General features: G+C 42.6%; 2 protein-coding genes across 5 annotated transcripts in view; one reads left to right on the top strand and one right to left on the bottom strand.

Annotated features, from left to right (window-relative positions):
• Positions 1 to 2,020, bottom strand: part of tubd1 (tubulin, delta 1) — a 6,509-nt gene extending 4,489 nt beyond the window's left edge. For both annotated transcript variants that reach the window (XM_035792263.2, XM_035792264.2), the window contains exons 1-2: positions 1,633 to 2,020; positions 1,389 to 1,536 (exon numbers count right to left, since the gene is read on the bottom strand). In XM_035792263.2, coding sequence (XP_035648156.1) covers positions 1,389 to 1,536; positions 1,633 to 1,783 — 299 coding nt within the window. In that variant the 5' untranslated portion in view covers positions 1,784 to 2,020. The remainder of the gene's footprint in view (positions 1 to 1,388; positions 1,537 to 1,632) is intronic.
• LOC118397484 (ribosomal protein S6 kinase beta-1-like) lies at positions 845 to 12,325 on the top strand. 3 transcript variants are annotated; one of them, XM_052467685.1, is made up of 15 exons: positions 845 to 1,099; positions 3,202 to 3,245; positions 3,375 to 3,495; positions 3,626 to 3,694; positions 4,243 to 4,390; positions 6,557 to 6,614; positions 6,838 to 6,938; positions 8,088 to 8,178; positions 8,318 to 8,408; positions 8,528 to 8,635; positions 8,712 to 8,774; positions 9,027 to 9,104; positions 9,201 to 9,308; positions 11,222 to 11,334; positions 11,440 to 12,325. In XM_052467685.1, the coding sequence occupies exons 1-15, from the start codon at positions 860 to 862 to the stop codon at positions 11,693 to 11,695; spliced, it is 1,689 nt and encodes a 562-aa protein (XP_052323645.1). In that variant the 5' UTR covers positions 845 to 859; the 3' UTR covers positions 11,696 to 12,325. The 3 variants fall into 3 exon arrangements, with proteins under 3 accessions (XP_052323645.1, XP_035648154.1, XP_035648155.1); XM_035792261.2 differs by lacking the exon at positions 845 to 1,099 and adding an exon at positions 2,008 to 2,157; XM_035792262.2 differs by lacking the exons at positions 845 to 1,099; positions 3,202 to 3,245 and adding an exon at positions 2,008 to 2,157.

Here is a 12,325-nt window from a genome sequence, read left to right as displayed (position 1 = left end):
GGAAAGTACTCAGACCCCTTGACTTTTTCCACATTTTGTTACATTACAGCCTAATTCTAAAATTGATTAAATTGTTTTTCCCCCCTCATCAAACTACACAAAATAATGACAAAGCAAAAACAGGTTTTTAGAAATTTTTGCAAATGTATTAAGAATAAAAAAACTGAAATATCACATTTACATAAGTATTCAGACCTTTCACTTAGTACTTTGTTGAAGCACATTTGGCAGCGATTACAGCCTCAAGTCTTCTTGGGTATGACGCTAGAAGCTTGGCACACCTGTATTTGGAGAGTTTCTCCCACTCTTCTCGGCAGATCCTCTCAAGCTCTTTCAGGATGGATGGGGAGCGTCGCTGCACGGCTGTTTTCAGGTCTCTCCAAAGATGTTTGATCGGGTTCAAGTCCGGGCTCTAGCTGGGCCACTCAATGACATGCAGAGACTTGTCCTGAAGCCACTCCTGCATTGTCTTGGCTGTGTGCTTAGGGCCATTGTCCCGTTGGAAGGTGAAGCTTCGACCCAGTCTGAGGTCCTGAGCGCTCTGGAGCAGGTTTTCGTCAAGGATCTCTCTATACCTTGCTCCGTTCATCTTTCCCTTGATCCTGACTAATCTCCCAGTCCCTGAAAAACATCCTCACAGCATGATGTTGCCACCACCATGCTTCACCGTACAGATGGTGTCAGGTTTCCTCCTGACAGGTCACTTGGCATTCAGGCCAAACAATGTTGTTTCTCATGGTCTGAGTCCTTTAGGTGCTTTTTGGCAAATTCCAAGCGGGCTGTCATGTGCCTTTTACTGAGGAGTGGCTTCTGTCTGGCCACTCTACCATAAAAGCCTGATTGGTGGAGTGCTGCAGAGATGGTTGTCCTTCTGGAAGGTTCTCCCATCTCCACAGAGGAACTCCGGAGCTCTGTCAGAGTGTACATCGGGTTCTTGGACACCTCCCTGACTAACGCCCTTCTCCCCCGATTGCTCAGTTTGGCCGGGCGGCCAGCTCCAGGAAGAGTCTTGGTGGATCCAACATTCTTCCATTTAAGAATGATGGCGGCCACAATTTCGAGTCTCATTACAAAGGGTCTGAATACTTATGTAAATAAGGTATTTCTGTTTGTTATTTCTAATAACCTGTTTTCACTTTGTCATTATGGGACATTGTGTAGTTCGATTAGGAAAAATGTTTACTTTATCAATTTTAGAATAAGGCTGTAACGTAACGTTTCCAAAAATGTGGAAAAAGTCAAAGGGTGTGAATACATTCTGAATGCACTGTACATGATGTCACCTGACCAGTTTTTCATGTCATGTGGTCATGAACAATTCAGAGCCATTATAATTGCAAGGTGGCCAGCCCCTCCAAACAAATTCTGCACATTGAAAACATCCTTACCCATTTGCCCAGTTGTTTCCAGAACCCTGTTTCTGACTGAAGTGTGAACGGTCCCCATATCTCCACTTCCCAGATTTGGCAGTCTTTGCAATACTCTGTGAGATGACTTTGGGTTCCATGTCAATCAGCACTGACCTTGCCACGAGTTCTGTGCAGACAACATTAAAGGTTAAATACACATCTGTTAAGTTTAAATGTTAGAAGAGGTGCACCAGCTTATTATCATTAGGAATAGCTAACTTACCTCTATTTGCAGTCTCATTGAAGAAACGCTCACTGCTGCATTCACTGTAAACCTTTCTTTGCGTATCATTTGCATCATTGCTGATCACCTCGAACAACTCTTGGCCTACCTGGTTGCCACATTGTCCAAGTTGCACTGTCACGATGGACATTATTATTCCTGCTTGAAAAAGCTGTTGTTTTCAAGTATGTTCGCCTAAATGTTCAATGAATATGTATGGAAAATAAATTTGCTAGCTATGTTTCCTCCAACTATCAATGACAGTTTTATGTTTGTATTCCAGTCTGGTTTGAAGCTCGCCGTGTTTCCTGCAACAAATCGATCATGTCCGCGCTTCACTTGGTTGGTTGCGTGGTGCGCATGCTCAGTGTAGTAGCCGGTTATGGCCGCGGCGATGTGTGTTTGTCCATGAGGCGGGGAGCGCGAGCTATTTTCACGGACTGAACGAGAGCAGCGATGGCGGGTATATTCGATATCGATTTGGATCAGCCGGAGGAAAATGTCTCCGATGATGAGCTCGAGGAGGTAATTTTCTCGATTTTGTCGCGTGTGGTTGCACGAGTATTCGATGTAACTTCTAATAGCCATGTTAGCTAGCTTACTAGGTATAGATAGGCCTGTCGTCTTGGTTTGTTACCAATGCATTAGGCCCAATTTTTGACAATGCTACCAGCTAACATTAGCTAGCCGCATAGATCAACCAGCTAAATTAACACTCATGAGCTGTCACTTGTTCTCAGCTTTCGCGAGATAGTTGTTATACATTGCATTACGACATTTGCATACGTAACGCGTTATACTAATATTGAATATACTATTTTTAAACTTGCTAGACGGTCTGTGTGCAGCAAAAGCAAGCGTGCTTTGGTTTCTGGCGTGCAACAGTTTATTTTGGCACTTCTGCAGTTTGGAACAATATGGACTGGAGGTGAGGTCCTTATGTGGACACAGGCAGATCCCAATTTGGACAAGCTTTTAATCATGGTTATAGTGGACATCCACAGTTCTGATAGACCTATCTATGAACAATTTGCGACAACTAGCTAGTGAATTGGTTGTATAGGGCCATGTTTAATTGGTATGAAATAACTATTCATGCACTGACAGTTAGCTACCAAGAATGACAACTTTAGCGTAAACATTTCGTATGTAATCGCATCTCATGTTCAGTGCCCTTTGTCAAGGATTTTGGGCAACACTAAATATCACGTCACATGTTTATTTGGGTGTAAAATATTTACCTCCATAAAGACTTCTTAACATTTATAACATAATAAACGTAAATTAGGGGTCAATTCCAAGGCTGTCAAGAAAAGCAGTCAACAGCTCAATATCCGCTATCCAGGATTCTGAATGAATGATGGTATGCTCTCAAATCTTGGCTTGTGCTGATTTAATGTTTTAACTAATATTGTATTGATTTCAGTTGTCCTTGCGTCTAAGATTGAACACTTTTAAAATATAATCAACATTCCTGTTGAAGCTAATGAGATGCTTCTGCGGTTCTATGGCTCTGCAGTGATTTCAGTTATAAAGCAGATTTATTTTTTAATTCACATTTTCTGTCAGACTCAGATCAACGATTTCATGGACCAGTGCAGCGGCTTTGAATTGTAAGTGTTAACACTTAGCATTATGAAGGACTGGTCGATTAAATCATTATGTTGAGTAGTTAGTAATTGTACCGTGCTACAGTCAGGGTATTGAAAGTGAGCATATAATTGCATGACTTCTTTCCTCAGCAATCTGGACGACTGTGAGAAAATTGAGATATCTGAGGACAACGTCAATCAAGGAACAGAGAACATCAGGCCGGAGTGTTTTGAACTGCTGCGAGTGCTGGGAAAGGGAGGTTATGGAAAGGTATCCTCCTCTTATTCAAATGTCTTTTCATAAGATTACTTTTATGACATTTTTTAATTCCAAGTCACACTTGTCATTATTTGGCCTGGCCCATTGTGTTGAACTGGTTATTGCCTTTTTCTTTTTGTAGGTTTTTCAAGTTCGAAAAGTTGCTGGAGCAGCATCGGGGAAGATATTTGCAATGAAGGTTTTAAAGAAGGTACCTAAAAACAACATTTAAACACATTTATTTACATTTAGTACATCATTGGCAGCATGCATAGCCCTTAAGTGTCTCTCAATTTTGTCTCAAACTTAGTAAACATGACAAACATTGTTGTATGTTGCTTCTGTGTACAAATATTTCCTTGAAGCCTGTTGGTGGGTAAGGTCTTGTTGGTAGTTAGCCATCTTCGCTGCTGCAGACTTGGCTGTTAAGAAGCTGTCTCAGTCCATTAGATTTTGCACAATAAATTGTGTTTTTGCTTGATCAGTGAAAGTGAAATGGCCTTTAATGACATATGCAGACACTTACCACTTCATCAAGATTTGTTCAACAAGCTATGCTTAAAAAATGCACTGAAAAGACAATTGCTTAATTTCAAACAGAACTATTCTAAGCAACACTGAGTTCAGTGTTAGCACATTCTTGACAGTGGCTGCTTGTCGTGAACTGATAATGAAATGTATTTTATCATGTGGCTTTTGAAATGGCAGACTAGCGGTAATAACGTGACTAATGGTCATGAATGTTTTGGGGCCTCGCAGGCTATGATTGTCCGCAATGCAAAGGACACTGCGCACACCAAGGCGGAGAGGAACATCCTGGAGGAAGTGAAGCATCCTTTCATCGTGGATCTAATCTACGCCTTCCAGACTGGGGGAAAGCTGTACCTCATCCTGGAGTACCTCAGCGGTCAGTAAATCAGGGGTCACAAAGGCAGTTACACCAAATGACCTATTCACCAGAAGATAAACAACCATCCATTCTTTCCACACTCTTCCTGTTGCCCAAGAGTTGCTGGGGAGCCAGACTGAATCTCCTTCCATATTAGAAGTCCCAGTCATGCAGATGGTTTCTTTTCTTAGACCAAAGGATAGTTTCACCAAAATCATGATTCAAATCATCTGAATTGGTTGTCACACACAGGATGTTGGCCTTTGCATACTTTACATCAACACTTAATGGGCCTCTGCTCATTACATCTAACCATAATCAAATCAAAGTTTATTTGTCACGTTTGCCGAATACAACAGGTGTAGACCTTACAGTGAAATGCTTACTTAACCAATGGTGCGGGAAAAAAAGGTGTGTGTGTGTAGGTAAGTAAAGAAATAAAACAACAGTAAAAAGACATTTGAAAAAAGAGTAGCAAGGCTATATACAGACACCGGTTAGTCAGGCTTATTGAGGTAGTATGTACATGTAGGTATTGTTAAAGTGACTATGCATATATGATGAACAGAGAGTAGCAGAAGTGTAAAAAGTGGGGGTGGTGGGACACAATGCAGATAGCCCGGTTAGCCAATGTGCGTGAGCACTGGTTGGTCGGGCCAATTTCGGTAGTATGTACATGAATGTATAGTTAAAGTGACTATGCATATAAGATAAACAGAGAGTAGCAGCAGCGTAAAAGAGGGGTTGGGGGGCACAGTGCAACATTTTTGGGTAACCATTCGGTTACCTGTTCAGAAGTCTTAATGGCTTGGGGGTAAAAACTGTTGAGAAGCCTTTTTGTCCTAGACTTGGCACTCCGGTACCGCTTGCCATGCGGTAGTAGAGAGAACAGTCTTTGGCTGGGGTCTTCGACAATTTTTTCCTTTGACCGCCTGGTGTAGAGGTCCTGGATGGCAGGCAGCTTTGCCCCAGTGATGTCCTGGGCCATACGCACTACCCTCTGAAGTGCCTTGTGGTCAGAGGTCGAGCAATTGCCGTACCAGGCAGTGATGCAACCGGTCAGGATGCTCTTGATGTTGCAGCTGTTGAACCTTTTGAGGATCTCAGGACCCATGCCAAATCTTTTTAGTTTCCTGAGGGGGAATAGGCTTTGTCGTGCCCTCTTCACGGCTGTCTTGGTGTGTTTGGACCAATCTCGTTTGTTGTTGATGTGGACACCAAGGAATTTGAAGCTCTCAACCTGCTCCACTATAGCCCTGTTGGTGAGAATGGGGTTGTGCTCTGTGCTTCTTTTCCTGTAGTCCACAATCATCTCCTTAGTCTTGGTTACGTTGAGGGATAGGTTGTTGTTCTGGCACCACCCGGCCAGGTCTCTGACCTCCTCCCTATAGACTGTCTCATCGTTGTCAGTGATCAGACCTTCCACTGTTGTGTCGTCAGCAAACTTAATGATGGTGTTAGTCGTACCTGGCCATGCAGTCGTGGATGAACAGGGAGTACAGGAGGGGACTGAGCACGCACCCCTGGGGAGCTCCAGTGTTGAGGATCAGCGTGGCAGATGTGTTGCTACCTACCCTCCCCACCTGGGGGCGGCCTGTCAGGAAGTCCAGGATCCAGTTTCAGGGGGAGGTGTTTAGTCCCAGGATCCTTAGCTTGGTGATTAGCTTTGAGGGTACTGTGGTGTTGAATGCTGAGCTGTAGTCAATGAACAGCATTCTCACATAGGTGTTCCTTTTTTCCAGGTGGGAAAGGAGATTGCATCATCAATAGAGATTGCATCATCTGTGGATCTGTTTGGGCGGTATGCAAATTGGAGCGGGTCTAGAGTTTCAGGGATAATGGTGTTGATGTGAGCCATTACCAGCCTTTCAAAGCACTTCATGGCTACAGACGTGAGCGCTACGGGTCTGTAGTCATTTAGGCAGGTTGTCTTTGTGTTCTTGGGCACAGGGATGTATGTAATAGTGTCTATATCCTGTCTACCATCCCTTCCTGTCTGTGCACATTTAGAGTTACAGAAAAATTCACACTATGGTATGTGAAATTCAGTCAATGTCAGGATTCAAAATGTAAATGGGTTAATTTGGTGTCGTCCCCCCAATTATTTTGTGCATTTGTACATCACTACAATTGCGTAGATTTTTTTATGTCTGTTTCAGTTTGAATTAATTTTGTTATTTTCAGGTGGAGAGCTGTTTATGCAACTGGAAAGAGAGGGGATATTTATGGAAGACACAGCCTGGTGAGTAGAGATGACGAAAGGCAATATTGTCATACCAGTGGCAGTTTTCTTACATCCACTGCACTAAGACACTTCTTTGGAATATCCTCCACCAGTATGTTAGTTGGTGAAAGGGAAAATGCAATTGACAAAAGCAGTAAACTGAAGATTGGGGAACCAGGTGTTGGCTGTGCCTGGCACAGAAAATAATACAATGTAAATGTGGTCTCTTTCTTATCTGCAGTTTTTACCTGGCAGAAATCTCCATGGCTCTGGGCCATCTGCACCAGAAAGGTATCATCTATAGAGACCTGAAGCCTGAAAACATCATGCTTAACAACCAAGGTAATGCTGGAGCTGGGCAAGGATGTCAGAACAAACGTCCTGAGTTGCAATCATGTTCACTGCAAGTCGGACCATATTTGATGCTACATTGGCTGTAAATACGTCCATATTTGTGCTTGTATATGCACTTCATGTTAGACATTAGGGCTGGGAATTGCCAGGGACCTCATGAGATGCGCTTAGGTGCTGATTCGATATGATTCGATACTGCGATTTTATTGCAGTTTGATATTCCAAAAATATTGCTCACTATAACACGGAACCCAAACGGCTTTGCGCGTGCGCCATTGTGCATAAATGTATCTTGTCCCCCTACACCAAACATGATCACGACACGCAAGTTAAAATATCAAAACAAACTCTGAACCAATGACATTAATTTGGGGACGGGTCGTAAAGCATTAAATATGTATGGCTTTGTAGCTTGCACTTGCTAGCTAATTTATCCTGTTTAGCTAGCTTGCTGTTACTAGCTAATTTGTCCTGGGATATAAACATTGAGTTGTTATTTTACCTGAACTGCACAAGGTCCTCCACTCTGACAAATTAATCCACACATAAAACGACGAACTTATATGGTGATCGCATCTAAACTACCGGCAAAACAGTTAGTCTTTCAATCACCCACGTGGGTATAACCAATGAGGAGATGGCACGTGGGTACCTGCATCTATAAACCAATGAGGAGATGGGAGAGGCAGGACTTTCAGCGTGATCTGCGTCAGAAATAGGAATGAGTTCTATTTTAGCCCATGGCAACGCAGACGCTCGTTGGCGCACGCACGCAAGCAGTGTGGGTGCATGGATTTCTACATTTATTTTTGCGACGCTCGCACAGGCGACGTGTCCGGTCTGGTCAGCATGTGAGTCTGCTGCTGAGAGACGAGACCATGTGAAAACAAGTTTTTATCGGTCATGGAAATAAGTGGTGAAAACATTAAGAAGATGGGGAACAAGATATAGGATGACAAACACCAGAGTTTTGGCTAACAGCTGACTAGCGCTAGCTAATGCTACCTACAGTTTTGAGGTATATAACTTGATTTCCTCCCCATCAATATATTCTGCAGGAAATGTAATGTACTAAATGTTCTGCATATCCACCTCAAAGTGAAATTGGCTGACTTGTTTCTGTGTTGTGTTTTCCAGGCCATGTGAAATTGACTGACTTTGGGCTGTGTAAAGAGTCCATCCACGGTGGCACAGTCACCCATACTTTCTGTGGCACCATAGAGTACATGTAAGTCACACTTTGTAAAATACACACCACCTGTTCTTCATGTAAATCTGTTGAAAGCTGTGCAATTTTTATATATTGACTGCATCAGTCTACCATGAAAATATGTATTTTTTTTTTTTTTAAATGGATGTTGTATCAGGGCCCCAGAGATCCTGATGAGAAGTGGACATAACAGAGCAGTGGACTGGTGGAGTCTTGGAGCGCTTATGTACGATATGCTGACTGGAGCGGTGAGTACAAAACTTCTCTCATAGCCTCCTGCTTATAATGATGTGGTAATACAACAACTTCTATTACAATCAAGTGGTGTTGACCCAATGTTATTATTTTGTTCTTTCTTCAAATGTAGCCACCCTTCACTGGTGAAAACAGGAAGAAGACCATTGACAAAATCTTAAAATGCAAGCTGAACCTCCCACCCTACCTCACACAAGAAGCCAGAGATCTCCTGAAAAGGGTGACTATTTGTTTAAACATTTTACATTTTTATTTTTGTAATCACTTATGTATTTATACTAGTTCTTGTTTTTCAGCTGCTGAAGAGAAATGCCTCGTCAAGACTTGGAGCAGGGGCCGGAGATGCTATAGAGGTGCAGGTGAGAACGAATGGAAAAGTGTTGGATGGAGTGACTTGATGCTGTCAAGAATAAACTGTAACGTCATCCTTGAGGGCAGGAGAGTTTGAGATTTTACCCCATTCTGGCAAGCACCACTTTCTGTCTCAAGCCTTTGATCATAAAACAACAGAAGATGACCCTAAATAGAAGTGTTCAAAAGTGAGAGGGGAAAGGGAAGTATTGAAATTTAAAAGCTATCGTTATATTTCTTTTCTGATGATCTTTCCTTAGGCTCATCCCTTCTTCCGACACATTAACTGGGAAGAGCTCCTGGCCAGGAAAGTGGAGCCTCCATTCAAGCCTTTCCTGGTAAGCAACAGAAGAGCTTCCATTTTGTTTTAGACAACCTTTCAAGCTCTCACAGGCGTTAGACTCTGTAACACACCTGATCTCTTGTATCCATAGCAATCCGCTGAAGATGTGAGCCAGTTTGACTCTAAGTTCACCAGCCAGACACCAGTAGACAGCCCAGATGACTCCACGCTGAGTGAAAGCGCTAACCAAGCCTTTCTGGTAAGACGGCTACATATCTTGTTAGGGATTACATTATTTTATTATTATTTGTTTTTTTGGCCTGTCCACCACCCCTTTGTATTTACAGCTTCTTCTTTCTTTGTTACATGCACATTCTAAAGACATTTTATACTGAACAAAAATATAACACAACAATTTCAACAATTATACTGAGTTACAATTCATATAAGGAAATTAGTAAATTGAAATGAATTTATTAGGCCCTAATCTACAGATTTCACATGACTGGGCAGGGGTGCAGCCATGGGTGTGCCTGGGAAGGCATAGGCTAGCCTACTTGGGAAACAGGCCCACCCACTGGGGAGCCCGGCCCAGCCAATCGGAATGAGTTTTCCACCACAAAAGGGCTTTATTACAGACTGAAATACTTCATCAGCTGTCTGGGTGGCTGGTCTCAAACGATCCCGCATGTCGAGGTCCTGGGCTGGTGTGGTTACACGTGGTCTGCGGTTGTGAGGCCGGTTGGACGTGCTGCCAAATTCTCTAACCAACTTGGGGCGGCTTATAGTAGAGAAATTAACATTTAATTATCTGGCAACAGCTCTGGTGGACAATCGCATGCTCCCTCAAAACTTGAGACATCTGTAGCATTGTCTGTGTGACAACTGCACATTTCAGTGGCCTTTTATTGTCCCCCGCACTAGGTGCACCTGAGTATTGATCATGCTGTTTAATCAGCTTCTTGATATGCCACACCTGTCAGGTGGATGGATTATCTTGGCAAAGGAGAAATGCTCACTAACAGGGATGTAAACACATTTGTGCACAGACTGATAAAAATAAGCTTTTTGTGTGTATGGAACATTTCTGGTATCTTTTATTTTGGCTACATATTGTTTTTATTTTTGTTCAGTATACATAGTGGCAAGAAATAGTATGTGAACCCTTTGGAATTACCTGGATTTCTGCATAAATTGGTTATAACATGTTATCTGATCTTCATCTAAGTCACAACAATAGACAAACCCAGTGTGCTTAAACTAATAACACACAAACAATTATACGTTTATATGTCTTTACTGAACACATTGTGAACCCTTGGATTTAATAACTGGCTGACCCTCCTTTGGCAGCAATAACCTCAACCAAACGTTTTCTGTAGTTGCGGATCCGATCTGCTCAGAATTTTGACCATTCCTCTTTACAAAACTGTTTCAATTGAGCAATATTCTTGGGATGTCTGGTGTGAACTGCTCTCTTGAGGTCATGCTACAGTATCTCCATCGGGTTGAGGTCAGGCCTCTGACTGGGCCACTCCAGAAGGCATATGTCCTTCTGTTAAAGCCATTCTGCTGTTCATTTACTTCTGTGTTTTGGGTTGTTGACCTGTTGCATACACAACTGAGCTTCAATTGGCAGACAGATAGCCTTACATTCTCCTGCAAAATGTATTGATCAACAGAAAAATGAATTCAAGTTTATGACTCGTCAACAGGCGCTTAACAAAATATTCATACAAATATGATAATATAATAATAATAATATATGCCATTTAGCTGACGCTTTTATCCAAAGCGACTTACAGTCATGTGTGCATACATTCTACGTATGGGTGGTCCCGGGAATCGAACCCACTACCCTGGCGTTACAAGCGCCACGCTCTACCAACTGAGCCACAGAAGGACCATGATTAGGCCTCTCATAGACTAGTAGGCCTTGAAATAGAAAGAGGGTCAATCAAGTTAGGTCTGCCAAATTAATGTAGCATAGGAAAAAATATAAATCCAGCCATAGGCTATACTCTATCATTTAAAAAGTTTTTTTACATGCACAATCTATATAGAACAAGGTTGACTAAATTCGAGCTTAGTAACTTTGCTCACCTTAATTTCTCCTTAATACATTTGTAGGCAGTACTGGTGACCATAACCCCTCTGTCATTGCTTCTGCAGGGCTTTACGTATGTTGCTCCATCAGTACTTGAAAACGTCAAGGAAAAATTCTCATTTGAGCCAAAAATCCGCTCACCCCGGCGGTTTTTGGGGAGCCCAAGAACACCAGTCAGGTACTCCATTGTTTCAGCCTCTACGGCTGTTCCTACATAGCTTGTGCAGTAACATTGAATATGCCACATCATCACAGTCATAGTATGTCCCCTATTCATTTTCAGCCCTTTCAAGTTCTCTGCTGGTGACATGTGGCCCCGGGGCCCCTTGATGCCCGGCGGATCCTCTCTATGTCTCCAGTCGCCCCAGGAGCAGGTCATGGAGGTGTCCGCCTCAGAACAGATGGAAGTGCAGGCCAGCTCTGAGGCCTCTGCGCCCCTTCCCATCCGTCAGCCTTCGGGAGCCAACCTGTCCCAGTTCAAACAACAGGCCTACCCTGTCATGGCCAAGCGGCCCGAGCATCTACGCATTAACCTATGACCAGCAGCTCATCTTAGAGGATTTTATTTTTTCTTTGTTGATATTTCTTCTCTTATTTTTTATTTTTTAAATATAAAGACACTAGAGACTATGAAACATTACATTTCAGTTCTACACACCATCACTACCTGAAGTCTCCCTCAGGCTTTCACCTCCAGTGTGCTGCAGCTGAGCTCGGTGGACTGGGCCACTCCCTCAGGTCCCCTTGACCTCTTCACCCTGACCCCTAGCAGGACTGGACCAGCGGGCCGGGGCATCGCTTTGAATCTTTAACTTGTTTTTATTACTCCATCCTACCACAAAAAAAGGAATGAGAACATGTATAAAATGTGCAGTATATAAAATACCATGCAAAGTGCTTCTTGTTTGATGATTGAATGCTTATGATGAATTAATTGCTTCCACTGAACACTTGGGAGATTTGACAGTATTTCTTGAAGATTGCTTCCTGGTTCGGAATGAAATCATGAATTATTGTTAATTGAAAATATGATTGGGAGAGTTATCAATAAGCTGAGGTTCAGAACATAGCTTTGTCTTAATACAAAATAAATGCATCTACTGTGCTATATCAATGATGGATCAATTCATGAGGGCCTCAATAAAAACAAATGTTTACTTTTTACATTC

Source organism: Oncorhynchus keta, chromosome 18, assembly GCF_023373465.1.
Source record: "Oncorhynchus keta strain PuntledgeMale-10-30-2019 chromosome 18, Oket_V2, whole genome shotgun sequence".
In the NCBI taxonomy this organism is placed as follows: Eukaryota; Metazoa; Chordata; class Actinopteri; order Salmoniformes; family Salmonidae; genus Oncorhynchus; species Oncorhynchus keta.
Note: the sequence above shows the minus strand (reverse complement) of the source record. Positions and strands in the feature narration are given on the sequence as shown.